General features: G+C 38.9%; 1 protein-coding gene across 1 annotated transcript in view; it reads right to left on the reverse strand.

The window, feature by feature from the left end:
* Nucleotides 1-6,448: 6,448 nt before the first annotated feature.
* LOC109858241 overlaps nt 6,449-19,340 on the reverse strand; it is a 43,577-nt gene continuing 30,685 nt past the window's right edge. The window contains exons 2-4 of the mRNA XM_020435311.1: nt 9,845-10,110; nt 9,430-9,642; nt 6,449-8,866 (exon numbers count right to left, since the gene is read on the reverse strand). Of these exons, the coding sequence (XP_020290900.1) occupies nt 8,528-8,866; nt 9,430-9,642; nt 9,845-10,102 (810 nt within the window). The 5' untranslated portion in view covers nt 10,103-10,110 and the 3' untranslated portion in view covers nt 6,449-8,527. The remainder of the gene's footprint in view (nt 8,867-9,429; nt 9,643-9,844; nt 10,111-19,340) is intronic.

Genomic DNA, 19,340 nt, shown 5'->3' on the forward strand with positions numbered 1-19,340 from the left:
GTACTCTTGAAACGTACGAAATTTCATTGGCTTGTGTTTCGTATTTCGAGATCCCGCATGAATATTTCAGCCGTTTAATTCGTCTTACGATCTCGAGTTATATTTCCGCCGACTGACTTCGTTATATCGCTATGTTATATCAGCGTAATTAGCAGTCCGGCGAGATTGCGTTGCTACAAGAATCTCCGAGAGAAGCTTAATATTAGGATTTAGCCGAGTGCGCCAACTAATGCATTCGGTTTTGGTAGGATTATAGATATAGACTGATGCGCGATGATGTTTATATGTAGATTTGTTCGTTTGCAACGTAAGCGATAGATCGGTTTCGCGAAATGATCGTCGTTATGTATATATAATATATCAAGAGAGACACAGTAGTGTACGTCAAGTGTACGCACAGCGATTTACGCCAGTCACGTTTTTAGATTTTTATATAAATCACATTTTGCTGAAAAAGTAAGAGATTTGAAGGATTTATTGTTTTTTTGTTTGTTGTCTTATATATAAGAACGTACGCGAATGGCCAACGTGTTGACGTTTTAATTATCTTTTTTGCGTAAGGTAATATTTGATTTGTTGGTTTTTTTATGAAGAGATGCCACGGAATATCGACGCGAAAATAATCGGAAAAGGATCGTCGCATTCTGTCACGTTTTCCTGCCGCATAATACGCACGTGTGCGTCGTACGTTCATAAACATTCCTCGCGTCGTCGTTTACGCACGCGGCGATAAATTTCACAGAATACCATGCATACCGCGTTCACAATCGCGCAAAAGAGCTACCTTTTCCTGGGTGACTAGGAGGTTGCGCGCGCGCGCGGATTGCAAATTCAGACGACGAAACTGCCAGAGCGCCCGTGCGGGAGCGACTAACCGCTGATTGAACTGCGAGATTAATCAGGAGAACGATTTACGGCGGTTCCGTCGCGCGCGCGGGATCGAACGCGGCGGTCTTCCGATGAATTGAGAATCGAAGATTGATTCGACGCGGAAAGAAGCGTTTTTCAAGCCCGTCAGTAAAATGACGAGCGTTTCACTTCGTGCATTTCGAGCCGACACTCGATATTTTATGCGTTATATTCGTGTGAAATTCAAATCGTTTGAATGCGAAAGGATCTCCACAGAAATATATTATACACGTATTGTGAAACTGTAACTTACAGTAAACCGAAAAATGTTGCGAAGAAAAAATTTGATGAATGTTTTAACATTGTAAAAATGGTTTGTTTTCGCAATATTTATCGTAAATATGTATTAGAAATTTGTATTTATATTAAGTTAAATTAAAATACAGTAATTAAATTAAATTATACATATGTATTAATTAAGTATACATATAAATTTATATTTATTGTAACTTTTTTGTAATAGTATTCTTTTTAATTCAATGTCTCAAAACCGGAACCGGCCAATGCTCCTTCGTTCTTACTTTCGCAATGCGCTGCAGAACATCGGCAATAAAAGTTTCGGCCCAGTCGTGGTCGCACATGTGATAAGAATGTTAATACGATTTCACACGATCGGTTGCGCTATGTAGGTTTTTCGACGCGCGTGAAAGAAGAATCTATCGCATGACGTCTCGACGATGACTCGAAAAAACAACACCGACGAAAGTGTCCGTTCGCGAATTCCGGACGCGAAAAAACCAACACCCGGCTGTTGTATACAATCGCTTCTGATCGACGAATAATTAACCGAGGTGCTTGTATGCACGTTGGCGAACTGCGAGATGCTAATCGATCACACACCGCACACGCGATCGAGCCGGCCGAAACTCATCTCGTGCCAATAAACCGCCACCGGAAACCCCCGACGAGGTGACGAGGCGTGTAGGGTTTTAGAATTGCAAATTGTGCTCGCGCAAACGAGCCGTCTATGATCCTTTTTCCTCCAGCCTCTCGTAAAACGAGTGTCAATTTAGCGTGAAAATCGACTCGCGCCTCGCGTAATAGTCATTAATAGTTTCTGCAGCGATTACGAGTACGCGACGATGAACAACCTTTTTTTTTTCACAGTCGATTTATATTCTCAAAAGCAGAAAAATAATACATAAATAGATACTGTTGATAAATTTTAATTGCGATCTCCGATTTACAAAAATATTTTGTTATAAAACAAAATTACTTATATTCTATTCTGTAAAATGGAAAATGTGACAACATCCATTGTTTATTTTCAAATAAAAGTCAGGCAGCCGAGGAAAGACGTTAAAGGAATTATTTAGCCACATTCACACAATCATTAGTTGCTTATCCCGGCAAATTACGTTCACGTTTGTAAAAGCGTATCCCATTTGAAATTAATTGAGCTTGCATTAAGAATATTGTGTTGCACAGAGCGCGATTAACGTAAACATCATGTAAATGCGGTCTATGCATATTCAGCGCGTTCGCGCTTTGACGTAGCATTCTATATATATATATATATATATTCTCGAAAATAAAGCGAAATTGATGACACACTAAATCTTCCATCGTCTATTTTAATATACAACTTAACTTGAAATTCAGCCAGAGAATTAACGCTTAATTATTTGTAAAGTTTTTTAATTTATTTTGATTAGTTTGTAGTAGTTGTTGTTGTTGTTGCTTTAATATTTCTGTAAGTTATATACATTCTTTTGCGTCGACTTGTTGTTGATGTAAGAAGACGGAAACATTGAGCGATTAACTTCACGAAGATGCCGAAGTATCTGTCTGCTCGAGTAATCGTAGCTGCGGGCTATCCAACACCGAGCTGCATACTAATTTTGACATGTACAAAGCGCTACTCCACCGGAATGATATTCGCAAGAAAGAAGATTATGATTTTTCATAAAATAACACGTGATTCACGTATACGCGCGTGTACGTCGCTAGGAATACATAATATTCCTTTGACTTGCTCTAACACACAATTTCGTGCGTATATATCGTACACGTGCATGGAAAATACTCGTTATAAAAAAAATGACACTTTGTTTCTTTAAAAATGTGTTGAAAAAATACAATTCTACTTTTAGCTTTTACGTCAAAATTTTAACATAGGTGCGAATTAAATTGTCAGAACATTGAGAGAGTGGTTCAATGTGTTGAAAACTCTACTGTTTTAATGTCTGTTATAATTCGTCCGTCCGTAACTATAAATTATTGATGTTATTTTGCGTGTTGCATTTTGATATGTTCTTTCGCTACACATTTAACAAAATAAAATATTTCGCATTGATCGGAAAATATGTTGTGTGTCTGAGTGCTTCAATGTATACGCGTGCACGAACACACACACGCACACACACACACACACACTTATATACATATACATATATGTAAATCATAACATTTCTTTTACATTTTTCATGACAGACTCTCGTCGAAGAATTCAATTTGTTGTGTAGACACGATTTTCAAGTGACAAATGATTTATTTTTTCAAGAGAGATACGCTCTCGTTTTACTTTCTTTTTTTTTTTTTTTTTACAAATTCCTCGTTAATTAGCTACCTATCAAACACTTTGCGTTTGCTTAAAGGCTCTTTAAACAGGCTAACGATTCTTGTCCGGATGTGTCTAACACACCCGAGAATAAATATATAATCGTCTCCCCGCACCATTCGAGATCCGCCCACGCGATCGCGCGATCGCCCTGAAGGAAATCCGATGATTCTCATAAACGAGAAGGAAGGAGGAGATACATAGGAGGCGGCACCGGGTCTCTCATTACTCGATTCGGGACCCGGCTCGACAACCGGCCGATCCTCATATCGGAACCATCTATCTGGAGCACCCAGATACATAGGCAGGCCTCCCTGCTACGTATATACATATGACGAGTACAAAGTGTACGAGCGCGTCAAAGCGCGAGATCCCGCGGCGAGATACGCGTCGCCGATTTCAACGGCGCAGACCGATACACACGGTACACGTACGATAATATATTTGCCGTGCAATATGATTTATTTGCCGCAGATCGATACGGAGAGAAAATATCGTTAATACATGTATTCGTTGATTTATTGACCTTGCGCGCGAGCTCAAGTACATTTTAGCCTTCATACAACGAATAATGTCGGTGTAAATTATAATTGTTAAAGCTTAATTTCAAAAGTGTATCGATCTCTCCGTTTTTATCCAATTTGAAAGCAATATTTAGAAATTTACAAGTTACAATGTTGGATTGAACAAATTACTAGTAAAAATCTGTCGTACTTTTTAACAAACTTGAGTAAGGCAGATTTATGATTACAGATATTTGAAGATAATATTTTGTGTAAACTACAATAAAATAAACTACTTGTAATTATTAGACATAAAAAACTCAGAAAAAACTTTTTTTAAATAATTTGTACACAAAATATAAAATTTACAAACGGTAACTTCACTCGGTAAAGCTGGTTTCTTCACTCGTTAGTGTATCTTCTTTAACAATTTGTATCCCTGGCAAATGATATCAAACTACGATATTACCTGCCGACAAAATGAAAGAAAACGCACTAGAAGATTTTGCTATGCGTTATCTCGGCAGATATTGTAAAAGTCAAAATGGTAAGCTAAAAGTTCAAAATAACGTCGCGAAATGTATTTTGTCCACATCGAGATTCAAGAAAAACAGTTTGATGGAGCAAGAAAAGCAACTTTGACAGAAAAGTTGATCTTTTCAGATCTTCGTAGATTTGTAAATAAAAAGCACGTGTTTGTAAGAATTCTCTGAGTAATTATTTGTTTTAAATCAAGCCCCAATCAGACCCAACAATATAAACAATAATGTTAAAAATTCTAAAAATATTTTAAATCACAAATATTATTAATAGAAAAATCTGACTAAATTCTATTATTTCTTTAAGTTCCAAAAGACGGAAAATAAAGAAGATGTTCATTCTCATTTTATTAGTTGCTATATTGTTTTTATTTTAATACAATCATTATTACATACGATATATTCAATAAACTTGTATCTCCAAGTGATTGATTATAATGCAGGATATATGTTACGAAACGTAACGATACAAATACATATATTTATATCACAGTCGTAGATAATGAAATTAATTAATTCTGGAATTAATTGTGTATGTAAGAATTAACAGTAATTTTCTAAATTATACACGTTAGCTATTTAAGTGTGTCTATATAGAATAAACGCCCGGAATTTATTTCCCTAAAAATTAACCTCACGTGTTACAAAAGTGTTTGTATAAATCTTGCAACTGTTTACAAATTCTGAAGTCTTATACGTATTCGTTTCGAACAGCGCGATAAAAAATTCGTCCGGACGTGCCTAACTTAGAGATACCGATACCGCTAATTCATCTTATCCGCTAGAGATTTGATTCGCAATAGATATAAAGCGAAACACGCATACGTTTCGTCACTCAACGAGACGCAAGTTTCGAAGCATGTACGAATAATGACAATGTTGAGGGAAACATTGAACGAGTCGCGCAGACGAATTTTTAATGATAAAAGGGTCAGGTCGTTCTAATATGACCGCTATTGCTACTCATAGTAGGTATCTAGTGTTTACCTGTGTCTATATACGCGGAATGACGAAACCAGTCTTTTTGCGAACGTCATGTGTAACGACGATTTCGCGCGCGATCCTCTCTCAAGAGGAGTGAGTCCGTTTTTTAAATAGAAGACTATTCGTCTTCGTTTCAACATAGACCATGCACGTTCAAGTAAAGTGACAGATAAGAAAGAGCGAACAAGACTTCAATTTCGAGTACAAGATGCAAACCTCCATTCACAAAACCTGCAGAAGCTAATAAATGTAACATGTGTAATATTCGCAGAAACTGTGTGTATACATAAATTTAATTAATAATAATAAATTAATTTATGTAAATTTAAAATCATTAATTTTCTTTTTTTTTCAAGTAGTAGTAGTTTATAAACATAACAATATAAAAAATTTGATACTTAGAACATGAATAAATTCCGGAAAGAGAGAGAGAGAGAGAGAGAGAAAGAGTTCAACTCTTCGATGTTATTTTACTTGAACGTAATTAACGACAGTAAATCTTCACATTTCAACATTTAATCGAACGACGTCGACAACAAGATCGAGATTTTGCTACCGAATTCTACAGACACGAACAACCCGAAACGACGGTAGGACAAGTAGAATTCGCTATACATGGACACATCATGCACGTCAATATCCGACTAATTTCTACTTAATTACTAATTTGTTGATAAACATTGTGATACGTGAACGTTACGAGTATGCTAGAAAAAAAGAAAATGCTGCTTGTCATAATAAAAAAACATTTTTCCACGTCTTACATCGTATGGAACTACTAAAAAAATGTTCGATTTTTCGAAAACGTTTCGTCCTCATTATTGAAATCAGCTTGTTTTTTTCTTATGCTGCGTGTATTTTGGCACAATGGTCATTTTCAGTACGCTATATACGCTCATAAAATGTCGCAATTTATTTTGCACGTACGTTCGGCAGTATTTCGTTTTTTTTTATTTAAAAAAATTTTTTTATTTATGGATGCTCTTACGTTACGGTTTATCGATCTTACATACGTTTTTACGATTCCGAAATAGAGACGTTAAGTACTTTTAACGTTAACATTCTACTTCATGAACACTGGATTTTTCATAATTATTCCAAATTTTATATATAATGACACATCTATAACTCTTTATTATTTTCTTTTCTACGTTTATAATATTTTGAAATATTTTAATCTTCGGAGAGATGTAACTTATGAAATTACGTTATTATGTCTCCTTTCTTCGAAGATACACTGACTCAGCGACGAGGTTTTTTGTTTTTTCAAGCACGACAGTAGCAAAATGACTTTTTTTCTCCAATTAAGGATAATTGCCACTTCGTCTTCAAGTATTTTCCTCTGAAGTTTATTGGGCATTTTACGCTGAATGCAGTGCCAGGATTTAAACTTAGTTCGTAACGACGGGTTTTTGTCGCAATTATTCACACTGCGTAGTGAGCTTCGAAAGTTTCTTTGATGTCTCATTTTCACCGCATGCCTTTAATTACGAACACGGCGGAACAACATTTCCTCTACCTGCCACGAGAGAAAGCTTCCTTCTTTTTTTTTTTTTACGGCGAGTAACAACAATGTGCGCGCAATGAGAATGCGATGGAAGTGAATTCCGCATATATTTGCATGACGTTTTCTAATCGCCGGTTTCACATTTGTTCTTCGTGTGATTCAAGGTTTCGCGTCTTTGACATTCAATTGCGAGAGCGCTTGTTTGTTCCCTCGCATTAAGTCACCCAATTCGAATTGCAAAGGAAGATCGTTCAATCAATCGTTCTGCTTGAATCGTTAGAATTGCTTGCAAACAAATGCAAGTAAAACATTATTGTATACACATATAAAATAAACAAATTAGACATCTATTTTTTCTGAAAGTGTTTGTTTTAAGCCTACAATTTTAAAACTACTGTGTAATCAAAATTTTATTTTTTCAATGTTTATTTTGATCAACTCATTGTCCGCACAGAAAGCTGAAAACTAAACGTTTGCGTAATGAAACTGTCAGGAACGAAACGATTTATTGAAAATCTTTTTTCAGATAAGAATGATATCATCGTTATGATATATATATATATGTATATATTGCATTTTTATCGGTCTAACGTTTGATAAAACATTTATGTTTTTACGTCTAATAATAAATCTTACAGCGCTGATAGTTTACGAAGAATCCCTTCGAAAGAGAAAAAGAATCGGAACAGACGTGACTCTCGAAGAAGTTGTCGCTCCGGGGCGAACTTTCTGTTTCGCCTGGAGGCTGCAGTCGGGAGATTTTGCAAACATCAATCGCGCTCGCATTGATGAATAGTTTCGTATTGACGTTCGCGATACGATGTTGTAGATTTGCGCGACATCGACCGATTGGACTGTTCCGGGCGAGTCAACGAGCTATTCCGTTCTTTTGCGAGATTGTCCGAGCTGTTTTTTTTATATTCTCTTTGTCGTCCTCTTTTTCTCTTCGAGGTTCTTCGTTTCGTCTCTCGAAATCTTTGCTCCTCGATCGATACACGAGAAGAACACGGAACTAACGCGGAGTCGAAATCTTGCGCGCGTTTTGAAGAGAAAATCCAAGTATCTTACTTCAATTCATTAACTCTTATACTCTCTGCTAGTTGAGAATGATATTACATCGGAATAGAGGATGAAGATGATGAATAAAATCTACGAGAACCGCGCAAGACTCCTTTATTATCCTATTCTTATTTTTGTCGTCGTCGTTAAAGCTTTTGTCGATATATCTCCTCCCCGTGTCGCAAAATTTAATCGCGTTCACGAAGTAGCCACTTCGAAGAGGAGGAGCAAGAAGATAAAAAGACTTCCGATCAAATCTTGCGGTGTTATTTTTCGAATATTCGCCTCTCGTTGGCAGCTCTCGGAACAGCTTTTGCGAGCGCGCGCCCGTGTACGAGTCTTCGCGAGATCTCGTTACTACCGTTTTCTCCTTCCTCGACCAAATTTATTTCCGGAGAAGAAGATGGGAGTCGGGCGTCGCGCTGCGTCGTTTCTACGAGGGCTTGCCGGAGGCCTCGGGCTTGTCTCAGAAATTCGCCTCCAGGGAGTTCTCGAGCTCGCTCAGCGCTGGAACCAACGTCTGCAGCGAGAAGTATCGTGACCGGTCGGCCGCGTCCACGCTGGTCACGTGCTGGAACTGGCACGGCTGGCTGATGTTGCTCTTGGTCGGCAGCACCACCTTCTTCGGCGTCTGCTTCTTCTTCTTCTTGCCCGGCATTGACAGACTGATGTTCTCCGGGCAGGACACGAGACGTTCGATATGCTGCCAGAGATCGTTCGCAGCTTTCGAGTTGTCAAAGCTGAGTCCGGCGAGGCGGGTGTGATCAGACGAGAGACACATCGTGTGGAAGGCTGGTCCGGACACCTGCGAAAATTTCGAGAGGACTCTTATCTTCGCGCAGAATGATCGCAGGGATGGCGTTGTCAAATGGATTTTCGATAACAAGTAATATACTTTTTTTGAAGTCGACAAAATATTTAGAGAAAAAAAACAATATGTGTGATGTATAAAAAGTCACATTTATGCGCACTTTGTTTCTCTTATCTCATGTGCGCAAACCGAGAAATCGGAAGCGGTATTGAATGTCCGATGTTGAAATCCAAGCCGCTTTGTATCATGATACACGCCGTAATCTATCTAATGAAGTACGAAACAAAATGCTCCAACGTGTAAATGAGTTGTTCGTGATTGTGCAAGCTTTTATAATTAATGGTGTGTGTATCAAATTTCGCGTCGCATTGAAAATAAATTGAAATTAAGAATATTTGTTAAAACAAATCCTTCTCTTTCTATAATAATTTTATACAAAGTTATTTAAAATACAATATTATCTAATAAAATACATTTAATATAAAAATAAGTTTAATAAAAATATACATCCACAAAAAGATATGTATTATTTTTTCGTGATTTGTAATATTTTATACCTTGTACGATGAGAGGTTGTCGATAGTTTCGCGCCAGAGTGTAAAGCAAGTACCGCGTTCCGCTAACAGGATTTGAATACGTCTCTTGGATCTTGATCGTGTTTCCCCAAGATCAAGAACCACCACTGGTATTCCGGTGAAACGAAGCTCCCACCTCTCTGTCTGAGAAGCGCTACCGATGTACAAATTCGCCAGTGATTCGCATACGTACACCTGCGGTTTTTGTAAATCAAGTATATAAATTAGTATCCTTTGGACAGCATTAAAAATCAAATTTTTTAACTCTGTTATAATTTTATGTATTTCATGTAGAATTATCACAAATTATAATTTTATATAATACTCTTAATTTGTAAATATTATGTTTTAATCAATGTGTGTTTATTATATACACGTGTGCAATTTAATACGTCACTTGTGATTTCAATCCTCGAAAGAAAGTTTCGAGCTGCTCGCGTTCCATCTGACTGACAGGATCAAGTCGAGATTCATCGCTGTTTTCGGAGCTGTCGCTACCCTCGTAGCTTGATGTAGCTGAGGTATCTGCCTCGCCTGTCGACGATAGCCGTCTTCGCACAGTGCTACCGCTGTACTCGCTGTAATAGGATGAGCTGTGCAGCGAGAGGTTCGACTGCAATGCGGGACAGGATGATGCATAAACTGGTCCGTTCATTTTGTTACCTGGAAAAAAATACGGGAACATCGAAAATGTAGAACTAACAATGAGACAAAGAACGCATCGTTTTACTGATGTCGCAAATTGATAAATATATAAAATAAAATATAGAAAATTGTATTTTTATTTTATTTATTTATTTTATTTATGTAATGGTATGTAGTGGATAGATATTTATTTTTCTCGTTGAGATACATTTAATGGAAATTGCGAGATCATTACTTTGCTATGCGAGAGAGAGAGAGAGAGAGAGAGAGAGAGAAAAAGAGAGAATTTTTGCTTCTTTACGAGTGTGCATAAAAATTCATCGATTTTTGATACTACTGAATTGTGCAAGCCATTCTATCCGCGATCCTTTTATTAGAAGAGAATATATAAAAGAAAGAGAGAAAAAAAAGAAAGAGCATTGTTACAGCTATTCCAAAAATGTAAATATTAATCTCTCTTTTTTTTCTAAAAAGTTTGCAAGTAAAAATGTGTTGTATAAATTTTAGCTCTGGAATTGGAATTTTTATAGATACACAATATTTACACAGTATATAAATATTGTGATGCACGGAGTTGCAATATCCATATGAGATACTGATGTCTGTCAATCGATAAAAGTCATTGCGCGTAAACGTACATTGTTGTAAAAAACGAACGAGAACATTTCACGTTTGCAAGGGTGGAAGACCTTTTTACGTTCCTGATCTCCGGAGTGAGAAAAACTAGGTCGTCGACTCGATATCACGATGACGTAAGAGAAAAAGAGAGAGAGACTGACAGCCGTTCCTGAGAGAGCTAGTCAACTAACAGCAGCCAAGAGCGACCCATTTAATGCTCGCGAGAAAAGCTCGGCCTTAATTCGATCGGCGCGCTTTTAATGAATCGTTGCCCGGATGACTAATCGCTGTATACCTATAAATCATATCGGTTACTTCTAGGAAGAAATTCTACTACGCGCTCGGTGACGCGCGCGCGCGCGCGCGGGTGACGCTGACATCCCTTCCCGTTTCATTGATGCTAACTACAAAAGACCGTCTGCTGATCACGTTAACGATTCTCTCGCATTTGATAAGCGCATTCCTCTGTTACTCAACGCTGCTGACACATCACGTTGCCGCTAATCCAGTCTCATTAACGCTTGTACAAGCAATTAGAGAAAAACACTACCTACTAGTGTTTTTCTCGATAAAATTTGAACGAACTTCTAATTGTTTATTTACTTTGTATATTGATCGCTGTTGCTTATTCAATAATTACAAAAACAAAATTAAAGAATCTAAAAGTACGATTTATTCGGCAACTTTCCGCTAATTAATCTCTGACATCTGTTGAGGACGTTCTAATATAACAGATAAATGCTACAGGCTCAATATATTAATATTGATTTACGCAAATTCGATACTTGTGTCCGTACGTTTGCGGAAAGAAACTAAAAATAATATAGATATCATGAGCACCGCCCGCGACTCTCCCTTTCACAATCGACCCGCATCTATATCGTCCACTACCGAGTTCGCGACGTTGCACGTACGGTACGAGATATCGCGGTGGCACAAAAACAACACGAGTTGAAACGCGAGCCGATCCCGTACTTGCGATCCCTCCCTCCTCTCCCGATCCTTCTTCACAGTCCTCGGCGCGAAATGTACACCGGAAGTGCATTGTCCACGTTGGATGCGACCGGGGTAGGATGCGATAAGAAGCCCGCGCGCGGGCTTTGTTCCGCTCCTGCAGATAAACTGCAGATAATTACGATCACACGCCGTCGCTGCTTCGTATTCTCTCACGAAAACGGTGCACTTCGCTCTCGAGAGGTAGAAAATAATTATCAGGTGGATTAATTGGATCGCGCGCGCACTGTGCTCTTCACTGTGTGAGACTTCCTTTCTTTTTGAGTAAAAGTATATCTAGAGTTCGGTTCTCTCTTCAATCTTCATTCCGCGCTAGATTTTTCGCGCGCTAGTTTCTTAATTAATAAAAACTTAACGGACGCTTGAATTTACATTACAAGAGTTGACGATTTACATTTAGAAACGACAAATTGATGAATCTCACACAGGCGCGAGTGTGCAAATTAGAAACATTCTTCGAAAGTAAAAATATATTTGAAAGTAGAAATATAATTGAATGTCGAAAAATTTTACGAATCAGTCTAACAATGTATTAAATTACACGTCGATTTTGTTTACAATTCCGAGCGTACTGTAACGGGACACAGCGATGTTTTTCGAATGCGTCACAGCTCGCTGATAACGAAAAATTTCGCTGGAATTTAGCAAGCGCGCGGTTTTTGTCCCGAATGAGAGGTTACATAGGCGGCCACGCGATTGCGACACTTAAAGGCTTTTAGAAAGTGGGACGACAATAGTCGTTTCTTATCGCGTCGCCTCAATTAGAGTACGATAAACAAGTGCGTGGAATGCACTTAAGAAAAATTCGAGGACGGAGTCAGGTTAATTACGGGTCAAAACCTCGGAAAAAATGCCAGCAATTCGTCATGTATAAACCGGTGGAAGTTAGTCACATTATTGCAGTTACGTCACTCGGAAAAAAATAGAATCACAAACTAGATAAAAATTTTATTTACTTGATAAACTCTTTAAAACAATATTTTGACATAATACGGAAAATAATACAAAAAGCTCCAGTTCATTTATATCAACAGTCCCAATAATAAAATGATATTGTTCACCGCCCAGGTGATTCATAAAAAAAAACGCGCAGTTGATATCAGAGCGATAACGTAACGATATTTCTCGTGTGGAGAAACAGTTCTAAGTAATTGTAGATACTTAGTGGGGAATATTCGTTCGCCGAGAAAAGATTTTTTTAAGTCTAGCATATTTCAATATGCGCACGAGAGTGGACGCGACCGACATACAGGTAACGTCGCTCAATCGAAGACGAAAGATTAATTACTGCCGGACTAATTAGTTTTGTGGTTGCAATGGGGGATGAACGGGACGGGGAAATTTATAGCTTGCCCGACGCGACGCGCGCTCCACTGAGCGTAAAACGTGCTCGCAATTAAAAGTAGGTAACCCGGAGGCCTTCGGCTCTATTGTCGGTCCTTTCGGCTTAGAGCGCCGCTCTTCCGCGGCTCATTCGTTTTGATTAGCCGCACAGTTAATTGCTTTCTTTCGTAAGCCGCGCGGAAATTCGGCGAATCTCTTTGTTTCGCCCCGGGCCGCTTCCATAAATAATCATTTACGCCACCCGCGGTTTAACTGATGTTGCATTTCTCGCTGGAATATAGAACTCGAATATACGACACACGGAACTACCTAAATCGAATATCTTGAGTAAAATTTATAGAAACTGCGATTGCAGCGCAAAATCGTGAATTGTAAGCAATTTCTGATTATTAATTGTAGTTTTTTTTTTTAAATAAAATTTATTCGTTTTGTAGTTGTAATTGTTGTTGAATATTGCGATCTCGATCACCACAAATATTCTACGGTGATCCGTAGTGTTTGTGACGTGAGGTCACGCCGCTCCGTGCATTTTCAAGAATGTTGTTTTAGGTGCGGCGTTGCATCTCTCCATTCTAACAACAATCATGATGTGATGCTGCTTGTGACACTCTTCCCGGATGTCTCTCTCTCGTGTTGCGTGAAGCTCGCCTCCACTCGCGTCTCCTGACAGCGCGAACTCTACTCTCCTGTCTAATTCGCGCAACAACAGAAAATCGTGACGACACAATAAACGTCGGTACAAACGACCCAGCGCGGCTCGACGACCTATCGACACGACTTTAACCGCAATCGTCTTTTGATTCTTCTATGGTCTCGCGCGGTTTGACAAAAGTAGCTTATGTTTTTGATCTGGAATTTCCCTGAACAAGTAGCCGGAACTATTGATGTCTACCTATCAGGAACTGTAGAATTATTGCGTGTGTGCAATTAGAACTTTCGAGTTTCTGAAAATGTCAACTTCACACCAACAGTTTTCCGCCTGTTTCGACCGTATCTTCCAGTCACTTCGCTGTCTGTTCGCATTGTCTTTTCCAACTCGATGCTCCACTGCATTCCCCGCTCATTACATCCCTCTGTTATGCGCCGTGACGCATCCTTCCCGGGCTACCGGTGCATGTGCACGCGCGGGATGCATTTGCGTCGCGGAAATGCGGCTGGTTCGGTGCAACGACCGGCGAGAATTCCGCGCGCGACGCGAACTTCGTTGAGCTCCCGCAATAGTTAACGTGTCTATGGACTCGTGAAAGTGCTCGACGTTACAGAGAACCGTGTAACGAGGACAAATGGGAGAGAGAGAGAGAGAGAGAGAGAGAGAGAGAGAGAGGAGAGAGAGACAAACGGTAAAGTTTGTCAATAGAGTTTGGAGTAGAGAGAAAGGGGAATCGGCGCATTTATCGAATGCATTGAATGCGTCATCGAAATAATATTACGTTCGCGATGCTCGAATCGCAGGAAACGCGTGGATTAGATTACGCGGATTTAAATGCTGTTACTGCATCGTACACAAACGTTGCTCGTATTTTGAGCCTTGAGTGTGTTTTATAGATCATTTTCAGTGTCTCGTTGAAAATCAAAACATATTACCATTTCTTTCTCGCGAAAATGCGGAAAGAAAACTCTGCGTCTGTTTTTCATAAAATCAAGATCAATCTTGTAATATATATATATCATTTAATATAGTAATGTCTTTCTTGTCTCTGTTTCTCCGAGTCATACACTTTTCTCAAATTTTAATTTAAAAGTATGCCGTAGGTCTCTTCAAGAAATATTCAAGAAACGTCTCCTCTCTCTCGCGTAAGTTCCGCGTTCTGCATATTTCACGATACGTCGCAAGATGTTTGAAATATTTCGCATCTTAATATTTTACGTGACGAGAAGAGAGAATGTGATAATACGCGAATTAAGGTTACCGTCGCGTCCGAATGAGACTCGGCAATGTTGGATTGCAGAGAGAGAGTTGCTGCAGCGCTGATGCTGCAACGAGGGATGCGCGCCGAGATTAATGCTACTTTGCGGTAGCGCGCATTACCGTCGCACGCTAATTACACGCTACTTAATACACACCATTATACACGTGCAATGCTTAATTTCGGTCTCTATTTACGTTCGCCGATCATTTCGGTAACTCTATGCGCGGCGATTGTTAATCCGTGTGCAGTCACGCGCGTTGTTTACGTTAAATACACATTCCTGCGGCATCCAATGTAATGAACATATGTAAATTTAAAATATTTAATTAGTAACCACACAATAAATTCATTTGAAATTAATATAAATATGTTTTAATCAATTTTTGTATTACAAATTGTACGTAATCTACTTTCAAAATATCATATTGATAAAAAAACGCCTATTAATCCGACAGACTGGGTCTGTGAGACCCACGCGACTTTGAATGGAATTCTGCGTCGATAAAAAAAATGTTTTCAATTTCTAGTATTTTCGAAAATATAAGCGTTTAAAAAACAAAGTTTTACTAGAGACATCGGTTTGAAATTTTTGAGCGGGTCTAGGAGACCCAGTCTGTTCACGAAAAGTTATTTCACATCGACAGGAATCATCTTTCTCAGCTCGAAGAAAAGCGTACTTAACAGCTCGTGGGACTTACAAGCGGATAAATTGTCTTAATTGCTCAAGAAGAGCCAATGAGAACGGTGCTTTTCGTCATTTCGACGTGTCCGAAACTCGCGTGGCCTGTGGTAATTATCTCGCCAATTAGGCGGCGCGTCCGCGAAAACAACGTGCAGCAGGCCCGGCAACTCTGTTGCACAGGTCGTCTGCGCTTTGCCACATGGTAGTGTACGTACCACAGAAATGCCAGACGCGTGACTACTCGCGTAGTAGCGTAATTATTACACGGGACACATGAATGGCTGTAATGAGAAGTGGCGTCATCTCCATCAGCACGGCGACCGGGCACTTGTCGGAGAAATCGAGGGGACGAATGCGGGTCGGAGCTCGGGTCTCACACTCACTTTCTCGTAGACAACGTCCGTTCGTGGACACTCGATCATTCATGAATCACGAAGTGATTAATGACGAGCGAATACGACCGGGTCGAATTTGATATCCAACAGCTGTCTATAGCTTACTAACCCGATTCTTCTTAATAATAAGTGGATTGTCAGAGTTTAATGCAATATATTGACACTGAATATATGCAATATATTGACACTAAATAAACAAATAAATATATAAGAGCTACGTTATTGTTTTGAGAAAAAAATAGTAGAAAATTTTTTTGAATGTAATTACCGAACAACAGTTCAGTGAAAGTGAAGTTTACGGAAGACGTTTTCGATCGGTAGACGCAATATTTGCATACGTCCACTTACAATCGTTTACGCTTTTAAAAAATGTGCTCAATCACATCAAATGAATTTCTCGAGTTGCCTTTCTCGACTACAAAGGTTACATCGAAAAATGCGCTTGACGTATACACATTTTTTTTCTGATGACGCGCATCTCTCGTTATATATCATTCTTGATAATCGCGAATTGATCTCGCATTCCATAGCAGAAAGACTATAACTGTTATCTATAGGCTTTAATTCTATTCTTTCTCCGTGAATGTTGCATTCAGGGCGACCGGTTAACGAGATGATTGAATTCTCGCGATTTTGCAACGCGGGATTAATTCAAAAGCGACGATGCACACGCAGATGTGGCGGAAATTGTTTTCCATGCAAATCACCAAGCCGATTACTTTTGACGATGCTGCTCGAGCATCGACATTCGTAGGCAATTATCAAACGTTGAAGCATCACTTTCTCGCGATCGAAGTTCTCGAGTGTTCGTGACCGCGCTATCGTTCACAAAGAATTATTCGTGAATTAATCTCTCTCATTGGTATCCAGCTTGGGTATTACCTGACTTGCCAACGAGCCCGTAAATCTTGGTATTCATGAGGTATATACGAGCGACCGCCCCTACCGTTGGAGATCTCCGAAAGTTTAACTAACGATTTGATGATCGATGGCCGATCATTATCGGCGAAATCGAATATTTTCCGGTTTTGCATTAGAGTCTAAAACTGTAAACTACGCAGACGCAATAATTTCAGAAAACTAAAAAAATCATGAAATAATTTATGCGTCACAACAATTATTTCAATTATTTATATACACATCTGTAGTGTTATAAATCTGATTTTGAAATATTTGTTTTTTATCGGGAACGATCACGTGGGCATTCCGTGCTATTTAAACGAGATGAACTGATGAAACCAATTCGTAGGCGAGCGCAGAGGCAGACACAATAACGTTCGTGGCGAAGAAAACGAACTTTCACGCGGTCGTCGATCGCTCGCGTATATAAATGATGATGATCGTAGTGTGGGATTATTAGCGGACGAATTTCTCGCGTACGAATCCGGGTCAAGTGTTGAGGAAGTAATAAACTTATAATTGTAAATTTTACTCACTGACCAACTTCCCACGTAGTCGGTTTCTCGCGAAGACGCTCGAATTCGCGTCAGCACACCTAGTCAAACAGAGCTTATCGTAGTTTGTAATTGAGATAGAGATATTTAAACAGACAATTCACGTGAACTTTCGTTAATATTCCATTAATCTCGCAGGAAATCGTGATGAGCAAACAAATTTGAATCCTTGATCTTTGACCATCTTGATCACATTTGTTTCTCGCACGATTGGATTTACGCAATGCCATTACTGACACTCATCTCTTGCGTACGACGCTATTTCCCGTTGTACGTATGTTTCTATCGCTGAAAAAAAAAAAAAAAAACCAAGTTGCGTGACTGACGTCCATCAAGAAAAAACAAGCCACGTTAGATAAATTCTGATTTGCTAGATTTTTATTATTCTTCTATTATAAAGGAAAAAAATATTGTGCGTTGTTTCGTAAACTTCGCAATAAAGACGCAATTTTCTTTCTAACATCCATCAAGAAAAAACGAGCCACGTTAAATAATAAATTGTGATTTGCTAGATGTTTATTGTTCTTTTACTATGAGATAAGAAAAAAATATTGTTTCGCATAATTCGCAACACGCGCAATAAAGAGACGCAATTATCTTTCTAATCATTGAAAATTTCAACATGCGCGTCGGCAATCTAAAATTGTGCCTTGATTGAATTTACTTATTAGCCGCTAATTGACCGGCGTATTGTATAATGATGCGCATTTGTAAGTAAAATCGAATGGAATAGTTGAAATTGTTGAATAAATAGAACAACGTAACAATTTTTCAATATAAAAGAAGACAAGTGCGCAACAATGATTGAAACGTAGAACATAGTATTATAATAATTTAATGTCGAAATATATACACATGCGTATATGTAATTACGCAACTAGTTTAATGTTGATTAACTCTCGGATTACGAAATACTGTAATGAAATTTGATTAACGAGCATATTTGCGTGGAAATAATTGCGAGTGAGCAAATTCACAATCGATCGAATGAACGCGAAACGAGAAAGCAGGCAATGCTGCTGTGTGTTTCACATTTCCGTTGATTATCGCACAGTGATCATCACACGGGATCACTGCGCGAAACAACACAAGTCGGACATTTCTCAACTGGTGCATTCTGTTGCCATAATCGCGATCATGTATGTACGTCATACGCGCAACTCGGTAGTTGCGAACTACAAATTCTGTTTCGAAACAAAACGCGATCGTTGAGAAGTCACGCGCGCAACCTAGATCCCGAAGAGGATCTCTCTCTCTCTCTCTCTCTCTCTCTCTCGCTGAAACAAAAAAAAAGTGTTTTTCTCGTTCGTCCCGATATACCGCAATCATCTCCCTGAAAACTCCTTTCACTTCGATAAATCCATATATCGCGCGCATTTCTCATTTTGCAAACCTCGTTTCGCTCCGATAAATCGATCGATCTAAAATATAGATTCCGTAACACAACAACGTCGATTTGAGAGATTCACCGGACACTCTCTGACGAGGAGCTATCCGCAGGAAAGTTATATTTACGTAGAAAAGTAATTAATGCGCGGATAATTAATCCCGTACGATGTAGTACGGAAAAAAATAGCGGAACTACATCAAACAAACTTCACTCTCTTTCCGGCGTGGCGTAAAAAAAGACGTGAAAAAAATATGTAGAACGTACTCGTATTGAGAAAGTGCGAATGAGCACTTTTAGCACCTTATGCCGTTTCGCTCTCTTCTAGTTCACACTTAATTCAATAATGCCACGAGTTTCTCTCTTTCCTTCTCAAAAACGCTCGTAACCCATGCGTCATATATCGACGCTTGAACCACTCGGGAATAACACAATCGCGACATT

This window comes from Pseudomyrmex gracilis, unplaced genomic scaffold, assembly GCF_002006095.1.
Source record: "Pseudomyrmex gracilis isolate BER0280 unplaced genomic scaffold, ASM200609v1 scaffold_194, whole genome shotgun sequence".
In the NCBI taxonomy this organism is placed as follows: domain Eukaryota; kingdom Metazoa; phylum Arthropoda; class Insecta; order Hymenoptera; family Formicidae; genus Pseudomyrmex; species Pseudomyrmex gracilis.